Source organism: Pteronotus mesoamericanus, unplaced genomic scaffold, assembly GCF_021234165.1.
Source record: "Pteronotus mesoamericanus isolate MK-2021 breed Mesoamerican mustached bat unplaced genomic scaffold, CSHL_Meso_final contig_164, whole genome shotgun sequence".
Lineage (NCBI taxonomy): Eukaryota > Metazoa > Chordata > Mammalia > Chiroptera > Mormoopidae > Pteronotus > Pteronotus mesoamericanus.
In genome coordinates this window covers 4,115,583-4,140,837 of record NW_026555065.1, presented here as the reverse complement: position 1 = coordinate 4,140,837, position 25,255 = coordinate 4,115,583, and the positions used below count along the sequence as shown (strand labels likewise).

General features: G+C 47.0%; 1 protein-coding gene across 1 annotated transcript in view; it reads left to right on the top strand.

Moving 5' to 3' along the window:
- The window catches only part of ANKDD1A (ankyrin repeat and death domain containing 1A), a 37,691-nt gene extending 13,459 nt beyond the window's left edge, over window positions 1–24,232 (top strand). The window contains exons 5-15 of the mRNA XM_054564452.1: window positions 2,032–2,136; window positions 2,778–2,876; window positions 6,203–6,301; window positions 7,007–7,105; window positions 9,182–9,280; window positions 16,396–16,494; window positions 17,520–17,618; window positions 18,603–18,698; window positions 20,802–21,006; window positions 23,018–23,149; window positions 24,171–24,232. Coding sequence (XP_054420427.1) covers window positions 2,032–2,136; window positions 2,778–2,876; window positions 6,203–6,301; window positions 7,007–7,105; window positions 9,182–9,280; window positions 16,396–16,494; window positions 17,520–17,618; window positions 18,603–18,698; window positions 20,802–21,006; window positions 23,018–23,149; window positions 24,171–24,232 — 1,194 coding nt within the window. The remainder of the gene's footprint in view (window positions 1–2,031; window positions 2,137–2,777; window positions 2,877–6,202; window positions 6,302–7,006; window positions 7,106–9,181; window positions 9,281–16,395; window positions 16,495–17,519; window positions 17,619–18,602; window positions 18,699–20,801; window positions 21,007–23,017; window positions 23,150–24,170) is intronic.
- Window positions 24,233–25,255: the final 1,023 nt, after the last annotated feature.

Below are 25,255 nucleotides of genomic sequence, written 5' to 3'. Positions count from 1 at the left end.
CATCCTAAGGGCTTTTAAGGCTGGAGAGTTTAGGGGAGGTGCCTCGGAGCATCTCAACAGAATGCGCATCAGATTCCCAGGTATGTCCTTTCAGGGCAGCCGTTTTCAGTGATTGGCCTGTGCCAGGGCAGGGGGTCATTGGTCAGTGCAGCTGGTCCTGAGGCCAGCCTGCCTCTCTGGTTTTGCTGCTTTTCTGGGCTGGAGCTGACACACAACTGAGGCCTAGATGTTATCCCTAGGGGTTAATGCTGAAGGGAGTGGCCGAGCAAGGGCTTGTATGGGGGTTCTCTGAAGCTCTTCTGCCCCTCGTCCCTCCTCTGAGGGGGTCTACCACATGACTACTGACCTGCCAGCGGAGGAAAGGTCAGGCGAGGGTCCAAGCCGCACCACCAGTGATATAAAAGGTCATGTGGTATCTGGGGGCGGAGGTTACCTGGGGGCGAGGTCCTCGTGTTCCTAGGTTTGCCCGTTGCGAGGCACCTGGGGCTTTTTGTCCTGCTGACCTTCTGCACCTGGTCCATCATCCATGCCCTCTTCACGTCTAACTGCCTATCACAGCGTCGGCGTGATTTGTCACGGGTAGTGCTACTTTGATCCAATTCTGACACCAATTCCTATGTGTGCGTTTTTTCCATGCCACCAGGTAATTAACTCAGTTCTCCACAGACACTGGCCTGGTGTCCGCGAATTTAACTCAGTTCTGATGCCATCTACCTGGGGACAGCGTCAGGTTCTACAGGTGAAGGGTCCCAATTCAGACGCCAGTCCTAAGTCCAGGTTGTTATCTGGGCTTCCTGCAAACCCCTCGCCAGGTCAGAATAATTTGTTAGAGCAGCTCTCAGAACTCAGGAAGCTCATTTACTTGCTTGATTACTACTTTATTACAAAGGATATTAAAGGATATACATCATCATTAGCCAGATGAAGAGATGCATAGGGTCAGGTCTCACACAAAGGAGCTTCTGGCCCTCGTGGAGTTTGGGGCCCAGCACATGGATGCGTTCTGGTTTACCAACCCAGCAACCCTCACACCCCCTCCTTTTTTTTATTTTTTATTTTTTTGTGGAGGCTTCCTCACACAGAGAGGATTGATGCAATCAGTCCTTGGCCACTGGTGCTTGGCCAAGGTGCCTCTGTCCTCTCCCTTCCTACAAGTCAGGGAGTGTGATGGGAAGTTTCAACCTTCTAATCAAGGTTGGTTCCCCAGGCAACAGCCCCCAACCTTAGGTGACTGAGGGGTTTTCCCAGTCTCCTCATTAACATAACAAAAGAAACCTTCCTCACTCTCACCACCTAGGTTTTAGGAGCTCTGTTCCAGGAACATGCAGAAAGACTAAATATATATTTCTTGTTATAAATCACAATGTCACTCTTGATCAGTTAGTTAAAGTAGTGTCGGCCAGGTTTCTCCACTGTAATATTAGCATTTCTCCCTTTCCATAGTCTATTGTTAGAAAGTCTTTGTGGTTTTAATTTGCATTTCAGTGATGATTGATGATGTCAGATCTTTTCATGCGCTTATTTTTCTTCCATGCATCTTCTTTGATGTCCAAATTATTTTTTAATTGTGTTGTTTAATTTCTCATTGATGAGTTTTTAGAGTTCTTTATAAATTTTGGATACATTAAAGAATAAATTACAGACACCAGTGCACTTACCCTTAAATACTTAAGCATACATATCAGTAACTACGGTTGAATTTCTTTACATACAATGAAATACACAGATCTTAAATTTAAATTCTCTGAGATTTGACAAATGGTACTTCTGTATACTCCAAACCACTGTCAAGATGTAAAACATTGTTCTATTGGTTTTTATGACCTGTTGATTGTTGTGATCTATTTGAAAAACTGCTTTAAACAATCTCGTTGTAATGCAAGGCCAGGGTAGAGGCTCTGGGCTGTAAACATAGGATTTGCAAACCTCCCTCACTTAAGTTGCTTCTGGGGTCAAGAGACCCCCTTCCTCACAGTGTGTGAGAAGGGCCTCCCTTGCAGACAGCAGGGACCGCCCTGGGCTTGTTTCCAGGACGGCCTAACCTTACTGCACTGTGCAGCCCAAAAAGGCCACGTGCAGGTGCTGGCGTTCATAATGGAAGACCTGGAGGACGTGGCCCTGGACCATGCTGACAAGGTGAGAGTGGCATCAAGCCTGTCCTTCCCATTGAGCCTGAGGCTCCTGGGGCCACTCGTGCCCATTCCCTGGGTGTGTCCTTTGAGGGATGGCTAGTGCGCCCTGGACCCCATCTCAAGGAGCTGCTGGTCTAGAAGGGGCATTAGGGCTCAGATGAGCAAGGCAGAGGCAGAAACATGGTCAGTTCCTTCCGAGAGGCTCTGATAATGACTAGACAGGTTAGAGAAGGGAGCCACTGCTTTCTGCTTCCTGGAGCAGGTGGCATTTGATGAAGGAACTGGATTTGATGGGTAAGCCTGGAAAAAGCAGGAGAGCATTCCAAACGGAGGAGAGAGCATCTTTCGAGCGTTAGAGGTGGGAAAGGGGTTATTGGCGTCCCTCATGGAGATCTCGACCCCCAGCCTCAGAACTCTGTTCCTTATTCAGTAGGCAGCAGGCGGTCACAGGGAGATTTCAGCGGGGAGGGACGCCCTAGTGGGGTCTTGTTGGGAAGTTGGGTCTGGGCTTTCCAGGCAGGCGTGTGAGGTGAGGGGCGGAGAGAGTGCCTGGGGCAGGAGAGGCCACTGCAAGCCCAGCATGGCCGGGGAGAGAGAGGCCGGGTGGCAGGGCACGAAGGTTCACTCTCCTCTCTTCCCGGCCAGCTGGGAAGGACAGCGTTTCACCGGGCTGCTGAGCATGGGCAGCTGGATGCCCTGGACTTCCTTGTGGGCTCCGGCTGTGACCACAGTGTCAAAGACAAGGTACTGTGACTGTGGGTCCCAGGGGAGGGCCAGGCTCTGGGCTTCTGACTGGGTAGATGCTGGCAGCTCATCTGCGCCTACTTCTGACTTCAACTTGCTGGAGGGGCAGGCGGCCCACAGACCCGCGTGTGTCTGACCTTCATCCAGCAGGTGTTTTTTGAGCACGTGCTATGGGCCAACCCTGTGCTAAGGGTGAGGAACACAAAGATGCCCAAGACACAGTTTCTTAGTCAAGAAACTCAATGGCCCATAGTAAAGAGCAATGATCCAATGTGGGGAGTCAGGATGGAAATCAGATCGGTTGGTGGTGCCGCCTGGAGTGGGTTTGAGAGGCCTGTGATTCCATTGGGAACGTCTGTTCTGGGAATGTGGGAAGAGTTAGGGGGATGGTGGCCACGCACCTGTGGTTATTTGCTTTCATTGTGGTTTAGTAAGTACAACGATTATGGCAAAACAGGACGAGATCACTGAGGAGGGAGCAGTTTGTTCAGGGTGGATGTTAATGAATCTGCGAAGGGGTGAGGGGTGGAGACTGGAAGGGACTACCCTGCAAATGACTCCTGTCACTGAACCATTGTGAACCATTAGGCAAATATGTTGCAGCAAATTCTAAACAATGCTTCTAACAAAAGGACAGACTCCATATTTAATCCTCTGGTTCATGTGCGTGGCCAGAATAGAAGGACAGAGAGCTCACAGGCAAATATACCACAGAGTCTCTGAACTGGAAGGCATCTCCAGCAGAGCCAGTTCAGCCGCTGGCTCGCCTTACAGATGTGGCAACAGAGGGCCCAGGAGGGGAATACTTTAGTCAAGGTCACACAGCCAGACAAAGATCAAGCTGGGTTTAGAGCCAGCATCCTGATGCCCAGCCTGTGCTTCTCCCTGTCGCCAGGCTGCCTCTTGGGGCGCTGAGCTCTCAGATCTGTGCTGAGTCCATGGTCCTCATTCACCCTTCTGGGATGAAAAGGCTGAGTCACACCACAAGAATCAGACCGATTTCCTTCATTTTGGAAACATGTCTGGAAATGGTCACGCTCAACGCCAGGCGCTGGGCCAGGAAGCGGGATTACAGAGAGGGGTGAAGGACAGCCCCCGCCAGGACACATCGACCCAGGAGGCAAAAACTGACTGTGCTCAGGGCCCAAGGAGAGCAAGGGCACCCAAACCAGAAAACAAGAAAAGTCCAGCTTTGGTGAACTTGCTCAGAATCTCGCAATCAGAAATTCCAGAAGGAAGCATTTAAAATTGCACATCCCTGTTAAGTTCTGTGTAGTCGGATGAGGAATATTTTCATTTGGAACTTCATGGGGGCGGGGCACAGGAAGGTTTTCAAGGCTCGGACCTCTGCCGGGACCCCGCCTGTCAGAACAACACCATGACAGAACGAGGACGACACATGGCGTGCCACCGGTGCCGTGATGGCAGGGAGGCTTTGAGGGCCCAGAGAAGGGGGTTAATTCCACCGGGATCTTCGAGGGGAGGCTGAGAGGCCGGGCACCCCCACAGCAGAGAGCACAGGGCACTGGGCACTGGGCCCAAGGCCAAGCCCTCCTTCCACGTGGCTCTCCAGCCTCTGAGCCCCCTACCCTGCCCAGGCCAGGCAGGATTCAAGTGCCCTGTTAGGGGGTCCCTGCCACCTGCAGCTTCAAAAGGCAGGATGTAGGTGTTTATAACCCAGAAGGAAGAGGCGAGCCCTGCCCTGTGTCCATAGCCGCGCCAGCTGGGAGCACGTGCCGGGCCCTGCTCGGTCCGTTGGCGTGTCTTTGGACACTGCACCCTGTGCTCGCAGCCCCGCAGCCGGCTCCCCGCGCGCGTGCTGCGGAGCGCTGACTAGCCCACGGCATGTTCACCTGCAGAGACGTGGGAGAAAAGCAGAACAAAGCTGTGGGGGGTTTTGAAACTTGATTTTTATTTATTAATATAATATGACTCATCATTAAGGAAATATCAGTGTTTCATCTTTGATCCCATAAGCTGTTCTCTCCGTGTGTGGATCTATCATGGGGGAGGGGGATATGTTTTTAACTCTTTTAAGTACTGCTTTGGCTTTGGTGATGTTCACCTCCTCATCGGGCCCTTTAAAGATCTGTGCCTAATGGGAATGCTCCCCACCCCCCACCGCCACAGGAAGGCGCTGAGACAGGCCAGAGTGGGGAAGGCACCTGAGCTCCGAGGCCCCTCGGGCTGGTTCAGCTAGATGCGCCCCAGGGGTCTCCGGGGTGTGAGGAATGGCCAAAGCTGCATCTTTCCTTCTGGATGCTTCTGTGGGTTCCTCAGGGGTCCTTGCCCTGGTTGCCAGCTGTGGTTCCTCTTTAAGGGCGTACCTTATCTCCGGCCGCTGCCAGCTGTCCTCCTTTGCGGGGGGCCCTTCACCCTCTGGGTGTCCTCTGCAGCAAGGTCCCTTTAAGGACAGCCCCAAGCAGGCTGCCTTGGTGAGGCCACCTCTAAACAGAGAACACTGCGCCTTTCCCCCCACCCCACAGAGCTGCCTCTCTCGGCTCTATCACTGTCACCTTTGGACTTCTCAAGTGTGAGGCAACTACCAGTCCTACCAGTTCTCAAGTTCCAGGGGACGCATGTCAAGCTCTCATTGCATTATTTACTCATTGAACAAATACCTGCTGAGCGTCTGCCATGGTGCCCCGGGTCCCATTCTAGGCATTTGGGGAAACTCAGAGAACGAAATAGAAAGCCCCACCCTGTGGTGCTTACGTTCTCACAACAGAGCCAGACAATGAACAATAAGCATAGTATACAAATAAATTATAAAAGTATTAGAAGGCTGTGGAGAAAAAGGAAAAGTTGAGCAGGATAAGGGATCAGGAGGAGAGTTTTGAATCCCAGTTATAAACTGTATGGTCAGGGCAGGCCCATTATTCCATAAGAGGCTAATAATGTCTTGAGCAAAGACAAAGAGGTGAGTGACTGGGCCATGTGGCTGCCTGGGAGGGTCTCTGGAGTCGTGGCCTTGAGCAGAGGGAGGGGATGGTGACTTGGGGTCCCCAGGGAGGGATCAGCTTTAGACAGAAGCATGGAAAGTAGGGATCTTTTTTTAAACTAATATGTGTCCCTTGAAGTGTAAGGGAGGAGAGACCAGGACTGGCACTTGAAAGTGCCCGCAGTCAGTTTTCGGCACAGCCTCAGGGGCAAGGTGGCTTTGGCCCAGCACTCAGGGCTGCAGCTTGTCATGGACTTGCTCTGAGACCCTGGAGATGTCACTTCTCCCTCTGGACCTCAGTTTCCAGTGTCAATAAAATAAGGGGTGGCCCCAGCAGGCCCCAGAGCCTGGGAAGCCCCGTGACGCTCCCAACCCCTCCTTGCAGGAGGGGAACACGGCCCTCCACTTGGCCGCCGGCAGGGGCCACCTGGCTGTGTTGCAGCGGCTCGTGGACATCGGGCTGGACTTGGAGGAGAGGAACGTGGTAAGTTGCCGCCTGGGAGATGTGGAGATGGGTGATGTGCAGCTTGGCTCTCCCTGGTAGAGGTCCTGCAGCCCGGAGCTGAGGGTATATACAGGGTGTGGTGCAAATAACGGCCCTTTTTTATTACAAAATCATAAGCGTGTAATTCTGTAGCATAACAACATCACATTCAAGCACACCATAGGACATTTTAGGTGAAATGTTCAAATCGCTGATCATCTCGTGCGAGACATTCATGTACCCTACCAGCCACACTCGAGTACGCCTTACTTCTGCAGGGCCCTGTATGTTCTTGAACTAACAGGCCACTGGGAAAAGCTAAGCAATGGCATGAAACTCCAGGGGCACTAGGCAGCATGAGGGATTACCAAGAAGTCACACAAGAGTGTGTGCTCCAAAAAGGGAGAAGTTTCAGTGGCCAGGACGGTCGGGGCTTCCTGGAGTAGGAGGGAATGGACAGAGAGCAGTGCGAGGCTGCTTAGAGGGCGAGGAGAACCGTGAGCGGGGGGTAGAAGAGGGGGTGAATGTGCCATATGCCTCTCAATGGGGTGGGGCTCAGGGAACCACGAATAACCAGGTCACTGTCCTCAGTAGCTGGACAGTGGAGAGCTCAAAGAGCCCTGGAGCCTGGCACGAGGGTGTCCTCTGGTCTCAGGTTCCGGCCTCAGTTACTGCCGTGCTCACACCACTCCTGTGTGTTTTTAGGAAGGTCTGACCGCCCTGCACGTAGCCGTTGAAGGGATCCACCCCGACTGTGTGCAGCTCCTCCTGGCGGCTGGGAGCAGCGTGAACACCCTCACCCAGGTAACCAGGCCTCCCCATGGCTGATGTCCGCCCTGGGCTGCTGAGGTGTAACCACATCAACAGTAACAGCACAATGATTTCTGAACATTGTGTGCACAGAGGCTGGGAGGCAGTAGGCCTAGGTTCTGGTCTTGGCTTCTCCACTGCCGAGCTGTTGTGATCTGGGCAAGTTACTTAACTCTAAGCCGCTTTTCTCCACTGTAAAATGGGGCTGGTACATACTTACTTGTTTACATTGCTGTGAGGATTAAGTCCTTAGCACAGTGACGGGGCATAATGGGAGCTCAAAGCCTCTCTGTGCTTCCCTATTGTTGGGTACTTGATAGTTCATAAAGTGCCTTAGAAAAGTGTCCCCTCTTTTACAGAAGAGGAAATGGAAGCTTACAGAGGGGTGAGTGACTGTCCCAGGCCACAAGCTGGTAAGAAGCAAAGCTGAGTCTGAGAAGCCTGTTGTCCTGACTCCAGGGCTCATGGAGGCTTGGCCCCACCCACGGGCGTCCTCAGCATGAGGCCCCTCTGGCAGGGCCCATACCAGCCCTCAGAGCTGGGGCCTGGGCCTGCCGCTGGGCCAGGCCCCTCCTCTCCGTCGTCATGGTACTCCGAAAGTCACCCGGCACAAGTGCCCACCCTGCTCCCGTGGCCTGGAAAGGAGGGCCATGGCCTTTACGTTGGGACTTGGTATTTTTGTTTTGTTTTGTTTTTTATTTTTTAGATCAATGACAAATAGTCCTTTTTGGCTGGTTAAATTGCTTCAGGGTCTAGAATTCTTTATTTGTTCTAAATTGTAATAATAAGGCAAAAATAATACTGATAATAAAATATAATAATAGCAAAGAAAGTTTAATAACAGGAATTAAAATGGTATTAAAATATGTATTTGACACAAAAGAAAACAATCAAGGAGAAACAGAAGAGAAAAAGATAGGAGACATATAGAAAATAAATAACAAAGTAGAAAATGTAAATTTAATAATGTTTGTGTTAAACCACCCAAAGTGTGAATAGTGCTTTTATAAGTCACAAAATGCTTAATTTACAGACCTCCCTTATAAGGTGCCGGAGCCACTAGCTGAGGGGTGTGGGGGTTGGAGGGAGACCAAGGCCCAGAGGGTGAAAGTAACTGCCCCAGGTCACCATCTGTGCCCTTCTGGGGTTGCTCTTTGGTCAGCGAGGCCCTTTCTCTGTGCCCGGCACAGTCTCTGTACTGGGAGGGTTCCGTATTGAAAGACGCATAGGAACTCAGAGCCGGGGAGGTCGTGCCAAGCTCATGAAGGTCGTTGGTAGGGGGGGAGCTGCCCACTTCACTGGGCCTTGGCTCTAACCTTGGCTTGAGGTTTCTGGCTGAGGCCGCATTCCATCTCGAAGCGCCCACCGCTTGCAGTGTCATATGGCAGGGTCTCCTAGGAGGGGGCAAACCTAAGGTGATTGTATTTCCCATGAGGAGGTGGGCTACTTCCCACCCGCCCTGTGTACTCAGACAGGACTTTGTAAGGGTGACCATCTCATCCTGGTTTGCCCCCATATTGGCAAGCTGGGATAGTCGGTCACTTGGCAGGGCCTGCCTGGCACCGAGCAGAGGTGTCTCAGTGAGATCCTTGTTGGGCCAGGAGTGGGCTCTGCCGAAAGGAGAGCACTTAGAAGGCCAGTCCAGGAAGAAGCCCTCGCTCTGGCCCTGCCAGGTCGCGCTGGGACACCCTGACCAGCCCCAGCCCCTGCCAGCCAGTGTGTGCCGGATGGGCTTTGCCCTGTACTGGCAAATCTAATTTATCCCCTTCTTTGAAAACCTGCTCCTCAGAGTCTAGGCTCTGCCTGTCTCTACCAGCTAAGGAATTGTGGAGCTTTGGCCTGTGTTCTGGAGTCTGTGACAGGAGACAAGGAAAGGCTGAGATCATTGTGAGCCCCTGTCACCAGTCACCAGGCCTGCGCAAGTCACTGATTTATTTAGCTTCAGAGTTTAAGGGGGACAATAGGGCTGGGGTGGGGGGTGGGGTATGAGAGAAAATGGCAGAATGAATTCCAGTAAACCCCTCTGTGAGGGGTCTTGAGGAAGGTGCACTGATTCCTGTTTTCCTCTAGAAAGAGCAGAGCTGCCTCCACTATGCAGCCCTCGGTGGCTCTGAAGACATGGCCCGGGCCCTCATCCACTCAGGGGCCTGCACCAACGTGTCTGATCATGTAAGTGTGGGGGCCTGGACTGAAGGGTGTCCCTGCTGCAAAGTCTTCCATGACGTCATTGACTGGGGTCGGGGTCAGGGCCAGGGCAGCTGGCAGCACATAGGAGAGTCAAATAAGGTTCTAGTGGAACGGGGTTAGGAACCAGGCTTGCGTTTCCTTCCCAGCCAAATATCTGCTCCTGTTCTCCTCTCATTTATCCATTGGATCTTAGTAATGATTTTACTACAGATTTAGCCCGTAGGTTGTTCACTTTTTGGCTGTTGTATTGCAGAACATGCAGTACAGCAGAAGCAACAATATAACCTTGGGGTTAAGACGTGGACCTTGGTGTCAGTCAACCTGGCTTTGAGGCCTGGCTCTGCCACTCACAAACTGAATGACCTTGGGCAAGCAGCTTTGACCTTCCTGCGCCTCTGTTTCCTATCTATAGGTACTATTATTATTCCCATTATATAAATGAGGAACCATCTGTTGCTTAAATTAGAAAGAGGTCATTTCATGTAGCTGAAATAAATATTTAAAATTATTGTCAAACCATAATTCATTGGAATATAGAGAAAAAAAGGCATCCTTAATCTTGACACCCTAGTAAAACAGTAACTTTTCTTTATTCCCTCTCTGTTTCTCCTCATACGTATAGTAGCACCTCCACCTGGAGTAAATCCAGGCTAAGGCAGAATTCTGAAGGAGGATGCTTGTTTATTTTTCCCCATCAAGACACCAGTCCAGTCCAGTGGCGTCCACCCAGTCCAGGTACCCAGTGTTGCTGCGTAGTTTTCCTGGTGGACATTTTGTAGGCGCTGACCACGCCAGATGGGGTCCAGTGTCCCAATCACACTTAACAGATCCTTAACAGTTGGATATTTAAGTTAATTCAGACTCAGCCACTATAAAGAATGATTTCATGAACATCTTTATGGCATAACTTTTTATTTCTTTTGTATTATATATGACTTCTCCAAACGGAAGTGGGAATTTGAGGTCAAATATTGTGAACACCTTTCTAGCTTTTGATGTAGAAATTTTTAAAGATTTTATTTATTTTTAGGCAGAGGGGAAGGGAGGGAGAAAGAGGGAAAGAAACATCAATGTGTGGTTGCCTCTCATGTGCTTCCTACTGGGGACCTGGCCCGCAACCCAGGCATGTGCCCTGACTGGGAATTGAACCAGCAACCCTTTGGTTCGCAGGCCGGTGCTCAATCCACTGAGCCACACCAGCCATGGCCAAATCACTTTTAAAAGTCTTGTGCCAACATGCATAGTCACAGCAGTGTGTGGGCTGTGTTTCTTTGTTCTCTTGCCAACATTGTATATTAAGTTTTACATTTTCTACTGATTAAAAAGAAGTCCACTCTTAAGAGTGAGTAGGGTTCACTCTTAGTGTTGTACATTCTATGGGTTTGGATAAATATGTAGTGACATGCACCCACCATTATACCATTATACAGAATATTTTCACTGCCCTAAAATCCTGTGCTCTGACTATTCATCCCTCACTTCCATTGCCCCAACCTCTGGCAACCATTGATTTTTTTACTGTCTCCATAGATTTGCCTTTTCCAGAAAGCCACTTAGTTGGAATCATGCAATAGGTAGACTTTTCAGATCGGCTTCTTTTACTTAGTATTATGCATATATGGTTGCTCCATGTCTTTTCATGGCTTGGCACCTCATTTCTTTTTAGTGCTGAGAAATATTTCATGGTCTGGATATACCACACTTTATCCATTCACTTGCTGAAGGACATCTTAGTCACTTCCAAGTTTCGGTAGTTATGAATAAGGCTGCTATAAACATCCATGTGTGGGTTTTTATGTGACATAAATTTTGAACTCCTTTGGATAAAAACCAAGGAACATGACTACTTAAGAGTATGTTTAGTTTTGTAAGAAACTACCAAACTGTCTTTCAAAGTATCTGTACAATTTCACATTCCCAGCAGCAGTGGATGAGAGTTCCTGTTGCTCCACATCCTGGTCAGCATTTGGTGTTGCCACTGTCCTGGCTCTTAGTCATTTTAGTAGCTGTGTATGTCACTAGACGTAGAGTTTTTATGGCGCACTTCTTTACTATCTGTCACTACAAGGTGCTTAGCCTATGTTATTTCCTGCCCCAGTCCTAGAATCAGCCATTTCCACCAGAAGCCCTGGTACCTTTTATTGGACAATGGATAGCCTGCTGTTTTCACACAGCTACATCTTTAAGATCTTTCCATAGAGGTATATATTTTAAAACACATCTGCATCCTTTTATTTTTCTTTTAAAGATTTTATTTCTTTATTTTTAGAGGGGGGAAGAGAAAGAGAAAGAGAGAGAGAAACATCAATGTGTGGTTGTATTTTGTGCGCCCCCTGCTGGGGACCTGGCCCGCAACCCAGGCATGTGCCCAACACTGGGAATCGAACTGGTGACCTCTTGGTTTGCAGGCCGGTGCCCAATCCACTGAGCCACACTAGCCAGGGTTGCACCCTTTTTTTTAAATAGCTGCATAGTGTTCCATTGCATGTATGGACCACAATTTATTAAATTGTTTCCTCTAAAAGGTGGACTCTAGTCTTTTGCTATTACAAACAATACTACAACAAAAATCTGTGCATATAACCTACCATGTATGTGGAAGTGTATCTACAGAATAAGTGCCTAGAAGCAGATGTATTGGGTCAAGTGGCACATATGTTTGTACTTCCCATATATATTGCCGAATTGCTGGCTGTATGACCTGTATCAGCTTATACTTGCTCCAGTAACATAAGATGATGCCTATTTCACCACAGTTTTGTCAACACATTGGGCAAAACTTTTGAATCTGTGCCAATCTGATGAGTGAAGAATTTTATCGCTTTGTAGTATTAATTTTCATTCCTCTTAAGAGTTGTCTGTATTCCCTTTTTTGTCAAATGTCTGTTCATATCCTTTGACCAATTTTCCCTTGGGTTAATTTTTATTTTGTAATGATTTTCAGGATTCTGTTGCAGGACATCCATGTTGTTTCCAGTTTTGGACTATTATGCATAAACCTGCTATGAACATTCATGTACAGGTTTTTGTATGAACTTAAGTTTTCATTTTTCTAGGATAAATGCCAAGAATGTGATTGCTAGGTTCTAAAGTTATACATATTTAGTTTTATAAACAACTCCAAAACTGTTTGTGCAGAGTGGCTATACCATTTTACATTCCGACCAGCAATGTATGAGTGATCCAGTTTCTCCACAGCCTTGTCAACATGTTGTCACCATTTTTTTATTTTTATCATTCTGGTAGGTGTGTAGTGACATTTCACTGTGGTTTTAACTTGCACTTCCCTAGTGACTAATGATGTTGAACATTTTTTCATGTGCTTATTTGACATTGGTGTATCCTCTTCAGTGAAATGTCCAGTCACGTCTTTGCCCATTTTCTAATTTTTTTATACTGTAGCAGAGATGTCCAACCTGCAGGCCACATGCAGCCCAGGATAGCTATGAATGCGGCCCAACACAAAATCATAAATTTACCTAAAACCTTTTTTGTTGCTTACCAGTTTTTGTTAGTGTTTGTGTATTTAATGTGTGGCCCAGGGATACCAAAAGGTTGGACACCCCTGCTAGAGTTTTAAGAGGAGTTCATTACATATTCTTGAACTAGCCTTTGTAAGCTATGTGATTTGCAAATATTTTCCCTTGGTCTGTAGCTTGTCTTTTCATCCTCTCTTTCTCTTTTAAAAAAGATTTTGTACATATTTATTTTTAGAGAGGGGAAGGAAGGGAGAAAGAGAGGGAGAGAACCACCAGTGTGTGGTTGTCTCTTGCACACCCCCTACCAGGGACCAGGCCCGCAACCCAGGCACATGCCCTGACTGGGAATCAAACAGGCAACCCTTTGGTTCACAGGCCGGTGCTCAATCCACTGAGCCACACCAGCCAGGGCTGTCATTTCATCCTCTTAACAGGCTTTTGAGCAGAGTAAAAAAATAATTTGATGAGGTCTGATTTATCAATACTTTCCTTCTATAGATTATATTTTTGGTGTCAACTCTAAGAACCCTGCCTAGTTCTAGATCCTGAAGTTTTCCTCTTACGTTTTTGTCTAAAAGTTTTAGTTTTACATTTAAGTCAGTAGTTCATTTTGAGTTAATTTTGTATAATGTGTGAGGTTTCATTCAAGGGAGGCTGTTATTTATTTATTTATTTATTTATTTATTTATTTATTTTGCCTGCAGAAGTCCAATTGCTCTGGCACCATTTGCTAAAAGGCTCTCTAAACTTCCTCCACTGAGCAGCTTTTGCACCTTTGTCAAAAATCAACTGGCCATATATGTGTGGGTCTCTCCTCCTCTTCTTAGCATACTATTCACACTGTTTTGCAGTTTTTTAAACAAATATTTTATTTGTTTATTTTTAGAGAGGGGGAATGGAGGGATAAAGAGAAGGGGAAAAACACTGATATTTGTGAGAAACATCAATTGGCCACCTCTTGTAAGCCTGTCCCCCAACCTGGGACCAAGCCCACAACCCAGGCATGTGCTCTGACTGGGAATCAAACCTGCAACCTTTCACCTTATGGGACGATCCCAATCTGCTGAGCCATACTGGTCAGGGTTGTTCTGCAGTTTTTAATAAACTTTTTATATTAGAATATACTTAGTTTTACATAAAAGTTGCAAAGGTAGTACAGAGAGTTCTCATATATCCCACCTCCAGTTCCCCTATTTGTACCATCTTACAATAGTATGGTATGCTTGTCCCAATTAACGAACCAATGCCAATATATTATTATTGATGAAAATTCATACGTTCTCCAGATTCCTTAGTTTCTACCTACTGTCTTTTTTCTATTCCAGGACCCCATGCAGGATGCCACATTCCATTTAATTGTCGTGTCTTCTCAGGCTCCTCTTGGCTGTGACAGTTTCTCAGACTCTCATTGTTTTTGGTGACTGTGACAGTTTTGAGTAGTCCCTAGGTGTTTTGTAGACTGCCTCCCACCTGGGATTTGTCTGGTGTTTTCGTTCCTCATGATTAGATTGGGGTTATGGGTTTTTCAGAGGAAGATCACAGAGGTAAAGAGTCATTTTCATCACACCAAGTTAAGGGTGCATGCTGTCGAGCTAATGTGTCACTGTTGATGCTGGTCTTTGTCACCCGGCCGAGGTGGTGCTTGTCAGTGTCTCTAAGTTACTTTTTCCCCCTTCCCATACTGTACTTTTTGAAAGGAAGTCACCATTCGAAGTCCACATTTAAGGAATGGGGAGTTTTATGTTCTACCTCCTTGAGGGCAAAATAACTACATAGTTATTTGGGATTCTTCTGAGTGGGAGATTTATTAATTTACCTCCATTTACTTATTTATTCAATCAGTCATTTATTTATATCAGTATGGACTCATATTTATATCATACTTTGTATTATAATCCAATATTACTTAATTTTCTTGCTCAAATTGTTTTGGCTTTGACCACTGGAAGCCTTTTCAGTTGGCTCCTGCTTCCCTTGACACAGCCTCATCATTGTGGTTTTAAAAAAAAATTTTTATTCATTTATTTTTAGAGAGGGGGAGGGAGAGAAACATCAGTGTGTGTTTGCCTCCCATGTGCCTCCTACTGGGGACCTGGCCTGCAACCCATGCATGTGCTCTGACTGGGAATCGAACTGGTGACTCTTTGGTTCACAGGCCGGCACCCAATCCGCTGAGCACACAGCTAGGGCTTTTTTTTTTTTTAAAGATTGTATTTATTTATTTTCAGACAGAGGGGAAGGGAGGGAGAGAACCATCACTGTGTGGTTGCCTCTCACAGCCCCCCACTGGGGAATCAGCCCACAACCCAGGCACGTATCCTGACTGGGAATCGAACCTGCAACCCTTTGGTTTGCAGGCCTGTGCTCAATCCACTGAGCCACACCAGCCAGGGCTTGTCTTTTTTTTTTTTTTTTTTTTTTTAATAGGCTTTACTTTTAGAGCAGTTTTAGGTTCACAGCAAAACTGAGCAGAAGGTAGAGATTTCTCATGAGCTCCCTGACCCCACGTATTCATAGCTTCCCTTATTATCCACATCACCCACCAGAGGGCTACATTTATTACAACTACTTAGGGTTTTTTATCTTTTATATGATTTTTAAAATTCTACTAGGGCTTTTTTGGGGGAGTGGGTATTAACTATTTTAACCTATCTAGGTTAAAACAATCACATTGCCTACAGATAATGGTATCATTAAAATCTTCTTTTCCAATATTTATAAACCTTTTTTCCCTGTCTTAAACTAATAAAGACAATTGTGGGCATTCTTTTGTGTGTGTGTGTGTATGTGTGTGTGTGTGTGTGTGTGTGTGTGTGTATGAGTTCTGTTTTGTAACCCTTTTATACTCACTATGTGAGGGTGTTTTTCTACAATTATTACAGATCTATACTATCAGTTGTACTGGCTTTGTACTATTACACAGTATGTTTGCCACGGTATCACCTAGAGGAGGGGATCCTGTGGCAGTACCTCCACTTTGTCATGCAGTCAGGGGTCACAGGGGACCATAGTGGAGGGAGCCTTCCAGCGTTGGAGTGAGATCTCTGTTGCGGTCATGGCTGGCTCTCTCCTTCATTTATTTCATACATAAATAGCTATCAGACATCTGCCTAGGTGCTGTGGGTAGAAAGTTCAATAACACAAGGCCTCTATTAGCTGTGTCCTTGGCAAGTTGCATAAGCTTTCTGAACCTCAGTGTTTCTGCGTGCAAGATGAAAATACTAATAAGAATACCATCCCTGTAAACTTTCTAGGTTCTTGTGTGGGTTAAACGAGTTATTAGAGAACATTAAGGTGTTGCTGCTAGAGGGGACCTTAGCACTTGCCAGATGGAGAGTAGCAAGGAAGGGAAATGACTTGCCCAAAGTCACATAGTGAGTTCTTGGCATAGGAAAGTCTCAAACTTGGGTCTTCAGGTCACTGCCCACCTTGGGGTTCAGATTTTGGACTCCAGTGATTCAGGCTTTGGGGCTGTAAATGCCTCAGGCCACGTGCCAAACCCAGAGGTAGTATTATTGCCCCTCCCTACGCCCACCCCCAGCACCCACTTGCAGCTGGGCAGTCCTGAGAGGGACTGATACATCCACTGATTCATGTCTCCCCCTCCCCCCACCGCAGCAGGGAGCCTCGCCAATGCACCTCGCAGTGAGGCACAACTTTCCCATCCTGGTTCAGCTCCTCATCGATGCTGGCAGTGACCTGGACGCCACCGACAATGTAAGCGGCTGCAGAAACCACCTGGTTCCCATGGAGCCTCTGGCCACCCGCCCAGGCTGGCAGCGTGTGGGCCGGTGCCAGAATGACCCAGAGCTGAGGAATTGCTTTTGTAGATTGTAAGAAGCTGTTTGAATATTTGTTGAAGGTAGCTTCATTTTTATGAAACATTCTATTTTGAACATTTTGGTTATTTCCTAATTTCCCCATGAAATATATAACACAGCAGTTAACACCTCTTTATATTCAACCTCTTCCTTTCATTGATTCTCCCCCTCTTAGGGAGAATTCCCAGGGCCGGGGTGACTGGGGTCATCTCATGTAATAACAAGAGGCCTCTGAGCCCTTTTAAATCCCTGTGCCCACAGCCCACCTTCTAACCACATAGTCCTCAGTGCCAGCACATATTGCGTCCAACAGTGGAAAGCAGTTTGGCAGGAGATAGCACATACCGTTAAAATGGTCAGTATTTTCACGTCTGAGAATTAAGCTTCACGAAATATATTAAGAGCTCATGCCCCAAGATATTCATTGCGGCATTATCAGTCTTCAATTTGAAAATGGCCCAACTGCTTAATAATAGAGAAATAGGTAAATTACAGTACTGACATTGACTATTATGGGGCTATTAAAAATGGTGTTTATCAATGTTTATACTATGTGTAAAGTGTTATGTGAGGTAGAAAAATAGGTGCAAAATGTATATACACAGGATGATCTCAAATATGTAAAACCAAAAAGAACAAACTAAGGACATTCTGCATTTCAAAAAGAAAAAAGAGAGAGAGATTGAGTTACGTCGGCTAGTGAGTAGTATTTTTTTGTTCTTTCTACATTTTTGTTTTTATCAACTTTTCTCCAGTGTTATGTTTATGATTAAACCCAGTTTACCCTCCCTCTGAATTTCTCAGAGAAGCTTTGCTAAGGCCCAGCTGGGAGTGCACCCACTTTGGTCCTATCCTGCCTTTAAGCCACAGGCTACTTCTACATACTTTTCTGTTTCCTTGTCCCCTTGGCTTCTCTTCCAGAGGCAGCAGACGCCCCTCCACCTCGCTGCCGAGCACGCCTGGCAGGACATAGCAGAGATGCTCCTGGTTGCAGGGGTTAACTTGAACCTGAGAGATAAGGTACCTCTGCTCACAACCAGCTGCCCTGTTAAGGTTTCATGGCTCCTTCCTTGCCAGAGACCCTGCTGCAAGTGCTGCCTGGTCTCAGAGTATGCAAGGCCTCCCCTGCTTTATGTACTGCCTCATATGCAGCCTCTTCCAGGAAGACTTCCTACTCCTCTACCACCTTCCCCTGGGTCCTCTGAGGGCCCTCAGCACTTGGTCCTCCTCTTTCCTGGTCTAGGGCTATGATGTGGGCGCCTTCCGTTTCATGGCCCCCATCAGAGCACCTTGAGCCACTTGGTGGGGAAGGGCTTCTGAGCACATTGTGCCTCTGGGGTGATGACCTCCTCAGTGGCTGGAGGTCTGAGAAGAGTGAAGGCTTAGCATGAGGCTTGGCAGGGGAAGGGTGTTTGCTCTTGTAGCCCAGCATGGCCGGCCCTTGGGATGGCGTGGGGAGGGTTAGGGGCAGGACCAGGCTCCGAAGCTGGACCTGGGAGAGGCTTCCTGCTTTGAGCTGGGCCCCAGGGCAGCTGGCCAAACTCAAAGAGGACCGTCCCACCTTTGCACAGGTCCCTGGGGTTGGTTGAGGTCAGCACTGTGCCGGAGGCCTGAATCAAAGGCCTAGAGCCTGGGGAGAGGTGGGCAGTCGTGACACCATGAGCCCAAGCCTCTTCCCTGGGCTCTGGTTTCATCTGAAAAACGGGGCCGGGAACGCTTATTTCACAGGTGACATTGGAGCGTTTTGCAGGCTGAGTTTCATAAACACTTAGGCTTCATCAGTTCTAAAGAACACAGGAGGTGGTGGTTGGAATTATTATTATTGCCTTATTCTAGCTGTGACTTTTCCACCTCCCTCGTCAGAACCAGAAAGCTTTTCTACTCTCCAGTGTAGGCGGCTGGAAACTGCTTTCTTTGGGCAGCCGGGTGTGCAGTGTCTGCTAGAGGTCACTTTGCACCCCTCCTGTAGCAACTCTGGCTCCCCTTCTCGCCTCTTACTTGCAGCAAGGGAAAACCGCCCTGGCAGTGGCCGCCCGCAGCAACCACGTCAGCCTGGTGGACATGATCATAAAAGCCGATCGCCTCTACAAGTGGGAGAAGGTACTGAGTCTGCGCGTGGTCTCTCCATGTAGGAAAGGGAGCGGCCTCGGCTCCAGGTGGAGCTGGCTTTGATCCACTCAGGGGCCCCTCAGTTTCCACGGGGGTGCTTTGTGAGGGTCTGGAGATGGGTGGGGGACATCCAAACCACATCGGAACAAGCCCGACTGAGGCCCATGCCTGTGTGGAGAGACACCTGGACACGGCTACTGCCCCCGGTTGATGGATGAACACAGGCATGCGTGCACACGTGGAAAAGATGGCGAGTTGGTGCCAGTGCACTGCCATGTCCAGGTGGTTGGAATCACTGCTTGGGGTGTTGGACTCAGGACACTGTCTGAGCCCAGAGGGAAGTGCGCTGGGAGTGAGTAGTGACGTCCGCTGCGGAGCTGGGAAGGAAGTGTGGCTGGTGTACGGCCTTGAGTTTGCTGTTCTAGTTGTCAGCAAATGGGGCTAGAGTAGAGGGTTTTGGGGCCTCTTTGAGGGTTGTTTTTATACACAGAAAATAATTTTTTACATTTTCTTCAGTTTTAAAATTAAAACTAATTTAAATTTATAACAAATTTAAAAGCTAATTTTCCTTAAACTTTGAAATTAATTTTATAAATTCTTTATTCTATTTATACAACCTAATACATTTTAACAGTCATGTTCAAAGAAGCCTTTCGATTAGTGTTTGGTCCCATGTATAAATTTAGTTAATTAAACTATTATAAACATTATAAATCGAGTAAATAAATTTAATAGATTTTCTGTTTAAGTACTTCAAATGCTTCCTAAATTTTAAAATTATCCCAGTAATTCCAATTAATTAGACCTATAAATAAAGTGAATTTCAAATATCTTAAACATTTCAATATTGTTTACAAATTTAGTAAACTTCTCTCCACCTCTAAAATTAAAAATCTCTTCTAAAATCAGTTGGTGGATAACCAATTTCACTAGAATTATGAGATACTCTCACTGAGATGGAAGATTCGAATAAACATTATCTCTTTTTAACAGATGACACCAAAATGTAACCCGAAGATAGTCATACCAAGGGTTTGATGAAATGATTTATTTCTGTGCTTAATCCGAAACGACCTCACTCTTTAAAAGTTCTTAACACGAGGGCAGAGGTGCAGTTAGAATCAGGAATCCCCCTTCCCTGCTCTCAGGCCAAATCAATAATCCCTGGCCTGGGGACTAAGCCTCAGTGGTCCTTAAAGCCCCCAGGTGATCCCAATGCGCAGGTGCGGATGGGAACGCCGCTGTGAGGACAGGTCCTTACCACCCCAGGTGAGAGCCAAGCTCACGAGTAGTCACCTCACAGGTGACTGGCCAGACACTTGACCAGGATGTAACAAGCAGAGACACGAGGGCAATTTTCCTCACTGTGAGCTTTTTAAAAACTAGAACTCTGCATCCATTTTCTTTAGAGGGGCTCCCTGGGGCTTTTGTGGGCACAGTTTATGCTATTACATAATTCTTTTGTAACCTCTCATTTTATCACCTGCTTTGCATAAAAAGAATTCCGTAATCCTACCCGCACAGGGGTGTCCAACCTGCGGCCTGCAGGCCACATGCAGCCCAAGATCACAAAATCATAAATTTACTTACAATGTTATGAGATTTTTTTGTGATTATGTGTCATGAGTATTTTCTGTGTGGCCCAAGACAGCTCTTCATCATCCAGTGTGGACCAGAGACACCAAAAGGTTGGACACCCTTGCTACTTCTTGGGATTTGGCAAGTCCAATGCCTGGTTCATGGCTTACTTGGCTTTTGCTACAACCTCTGAGCCGCTCTACTGACACGTGTGCCATATAAAAACAGAGAAAAGAGGAATTGGGAAGCCTTTCTGGAAGAGGTGGCATTTGGGTGGTCTTTCGACTGTGGCAATGGTGCTGAGGGGCAGAGAGGTGAGGAAAGGAGTTCTGGATGGAGGAACAGTGTGAGCAGCTTGGAGTCCAGAGGTCAAGGCAAGGCGTGCATAGAGGCAGAAACCAGAGTCGTGGACAGTAAGCCCTGGGCCTGTAAGGACTCCAGTTCCCAGTCCAGGATCATGAGGTAGAGCCTGGAAGGGATTTTCCCCAAATTGCTACTTTGGGATCTGCCCCACAGGACCACCTCTCACTCAGGGACCCCAGCGATCCCTCTGGGAACAGTCTGACCTTTAAGCAGGACCATCGGCAGGAAACGCAGCAGCTCCGCTCTGTGCTGTGGCGACTGGCCTCCAGACACCTGCGGCCGCAGGAGTGGAAGAAGCTCGCGTGTTGCTGGGAGTTCACTGAGGCCCACATCCACGCCATTGAGCAACAGTGGACAGGTACCACCTTGCCTTGGCAGCTCAGAGCAAGCAACAGGCAGAGGGGTAGGGGCGCCTGAGGTGAATTCAGTCTTCCGTGCTTCTGAGGGAAAAGCTTGTGTGACCCACAGCCCAGTCACACGGAGCCATGTGCCATTTTGAGCACACCACGTGGCTTGTCACTCCTCCAGGCCTGTGCACAGGCAGTGCCCTCTGCCTTCCCCTCCCCATCGACCTGTGAACTTCACCTTCATGAATCAGCTGGAGCTGATACCCATCGTTCATACATGAAACTAAAGGCACTTCTGGCAAAAAGAGGCGCTGCCGTTGCCACTATTAACATCTATTTGGAAATTTCGGCCTCGGTAGTAAGGCATGAAACAGTATTAGAAATGAGAGCAAATATTGGCAAAGAAGAGAGATTTATTAATTTCAGATGCTATAATTATATTGATAGGAAGTCCAGAAGAACTAACTGAAAAACTCTTAGAATAAAATTATTCAATGAAATAGCTAAATATATGATAAAATATACAAACACCATAGTATTCCTATGTACCATTAATAAGTGGGCAAATGTATAGAGGTATTTTTAAAAAGATACTGCATTTATATTAGCTTGTGTTTATAAAAAGAGGTATGACAGACATATGAATAAAACAATAAAAATTAGTTATGCCATAGAAGAAGACTTGGGTAAGTGAAATGACATTTTGTATTCCTGGCTAGAAAAAGTGTCATGTAGAGAAATTGACTTTTCCCAAATTAGATTAAAACTTTGATCCAGTTTTAATCAAATGAATATAGGAGTTTTTCTGAAACTTGACTAAAGGATTCGCAGTTCACAGGAAAGAATAAACAGGGAATATATTAATGAATATTTTGAGGGAAAAAAGTGAAGAGAGTCTAACCAGATTCAATTGTTTATAAAGCTAAAATATAGGGTGGGCCAAAAAGTCCATTACATTTTTTTTCTGTAAAATAAAAGACACATTTTTCATTTTCACCAATAACTATTGATTTAGATATTTTGAGTATGCCAGCTATCTCCCACTATTGGCTTCTAGTGGGTAGAGGCCAGGGGTGCTGCTAAACATCTTCCAGCACATAAGACAGCCCCACAGCGAAGAATTATTTGGCCAAAAGGTCAATCTTACCAAGGAACTTCACAAACCACTTTTGACACGTTTGATCAGTCACAGCACCTTCTCCATATACTGCACAAAACTTTTTTTGTGTTTTAGTTGTGTTTTCACCTTCCTTGAAATAATAAAGCTTGATACACTGAAAATGTGGCATATTTTTTTCCATCTTCAATATTAAAATGGTTGCACAGAAGTTCACCAATTTTGATAAGCTTTTTTTAAATGCCCACTGAGATGACAGCTTTCACAATACAATCTAACAAAATTGTTTCAAATGAAGTTAAGACAATTAAGCACTGCTAGAGCCATCAAACAGAAAAAAATGTAACAGGCTTTTTGGCCAACCCGATAATTAATATAGAGAGATACCTAACACAAAAATATGGAAGCCAATTAATAGAATAGAGCAGGGTGTCCGGAAGTAAACTCTGTCACAGATAGGAACTTGCATAGATGATAAAGGAACACTGGGGGCAAAGGCTAGTGTGTAAATAGGTCAAATGAAGCTGCCCCACCATGAGCAGCAGGCAAGGATCAGGTTATCCTGAGCAGCCAAAAATGAGGCACACAGTCGTGTGCACCATGGTACCGCAACGAGTGCCGATTATTTCTCTCTTACGAGTGATACCACAGCATGTGTGGTAGGTGCTCAGGAGAAAGCCCGGGACTGGGGAGTTTCAAGGGCCCCAACACAAACCTCCACCTCCACCCCATCTCAGGCTGCTCTGCCCCTCTCCCCACCACTGGGCTGAACTCGACTGGAACACACAGGGCCTGGTGTTCAGGAGACAGCACAGGGCAGTGTAGACGTGAGCTGAGACCTGGCTCGTGCTGAGCGGGCCAGCTTGGCTCCTTCTCCCTTTCTCTTTCTCCTTCGTGGTCCTCAGGCACCAAGAGCTACAAGGAGCATGGCCATCGGATGCTGCTCATCTGGCTGCATGGCGTGGCCACAGTGGGTGAGAACCCCTGCAAAGCGCTATTCGAGGGCCTCGTAGCCATCGGCAGGAGGGACCTGGCTGGTAAGAGCATCCGCTGCCCAGCTCCTGCTCAGGGAAGGCTGGGCCCCAGGGTCAGAGCTGCAGGACCCCCACTAGAATGGGGCAGGCCCTCCCGAGGATTGCTCAGACCACAGTGTCATGGCGCTGGCCCTGAACCTTCCAGATTCCTGGTCCTAGCCCTGCCTCTTTCCAGAACTCAGGCAGAGCCTTGGGAAAATCACAGTGCCTCCTGGCCCATCTGTGCAAAGAGGGTCTTGCCCAGGTGATCCCCGGGACATTCACAGCCTCAAAGCCACTGACACTACAATTTCTTCCTCCCTAGCCCTCTATACTTTGGGGGTTTTTCCCCCCTCAGATTGGAATAAAGATGAAGCAGGCTGCCGAGTTCTTTTTCAAAAACATTAAGGCACATGGGCCAGAGCTGGCCTAATATGAGTTGAACCAGTCAGCTCTCAAAATTTCCAAGGCCATAGCAACTTTTGAATTCTAGCTATTAAACAAAAAGAATGAAATAATGAATTTTGTAAATGAAAAAAAGAAAGAAAGGAAATAATTGTCAATCCCAAAAGCCTGCTTCGGTATTCAAGGCATCCCATGGAACCATCAGGCAAGAGGAATAAAAGGTTCTAATACTGATCCCTCATTAAAAACAAGGTCAGCTCATGATGACAAAGCCTTAACCACCAGAGCGTTCATTGGCATAATGTTCATGGGACAACCACAGGGTGCGTATTAGGCCGTCACCAACAGTAACGAAGGCTACATTAGTCACGTGGCAACGAGGAACAGCACCAACAGCCTGTTATGGAGGGAAGAGGGAAGCCCTGGCATGCTGGCTACTTCACAGCTGCCACAGGCAAGATAGAAAAGCAGTCACTGCAGAGCGGAGGAATTAAGTATAACTTGTTCTTTCTCCAAGATGTTAAATATTAATGTTGCTGCTCCTTTTAACACAAATTCTGGCAGCCAATTAAATTCTAACACCAGCCCTGTGAGGCAAAGCTGGGGCAACATGAGGCAATAGAAGTCTTGTCTTTTGCAGAAAGCATCAGGAAGGAAGCAAATGCTGACCCGAACACCCCCAGGAAGTGTGCAGCCATGTGACCAGAGGGGCTGGACCTTCGGGGGCCTGGGACCTCAGAGTGGGGGCCGCTGAACAGAAGACAACCACCACTGAAGGGCTTAAAAACAAAAATCACTGTCAACAAGTTAAACCTCCAGCTGCTTTTACTGAACCACATAGTCACACAGGGCCTGTCTCAGGTGTTGTGGGTAATCCTTCCTCACAGGTATGGTCCTTTGCATCTTGTAGCTCACCCCTCCATCATCTCAGAGCCTCGCAAGGTGCAAGGGGTGTCTTTTCATAGAGGGCATGGGCTCAGGCTAGATAACCAGCTAATCAGGTGGTAGGTCAGGTGCCAAACCCAGCACTCCCATCTCCCCAGCTGGTAAAGGGCCCCATCCATCACTTACCAAGTCGACCTCCCTTAACTCATTTCCTGGCATTTAGGAATGCTGCGCTTCCCCCCCAGCCGTTTCTGTCCCCAAGTTTATTTGTATACTTTGACAGTTCCAAGAGTCACGCACTCATTTTTTTCCCCTCTTGTTTTAAAATTTTTTTAAAGTTTTAAAAGTTTTTTTTTAAATCATTACAGACTTACAAAAATGTTGCAGAAATAATATGAAGAATTTCCAAACACTCTTCGCAATACAGCTTCTTACATAACCAGATCATAATTTCCAAAGCTAGGAAATGAACACATACAATCCTGTTAGCTTATCTTCAGACATTAATCAAGTTTAGTCAGCTGAGCCACTTATGTCCTTTTTCTGTACCAGGATCCGGTCCAGGATCACACCTTGCGCTTAGTTGTCATTCTTACTGTTACAGCCCCACACGAAGACTCACCTCACTGGAGCAGCTCTATTCAACTAAACTTTCTGCAATGATGGGAATATTCTGGATCAATGCTATACACTCGCAGGGGTGTCCAACCTTTTGGCATCTCTGCACCACACTGGAAGAGGAAGTGATATCTTGGGCCACACATTAAATACATTGTGAAATGTAATCATAAAAATATCTCATAATGTTTTAAGTAAATTTACGATTTTGTGTTGGGCTGC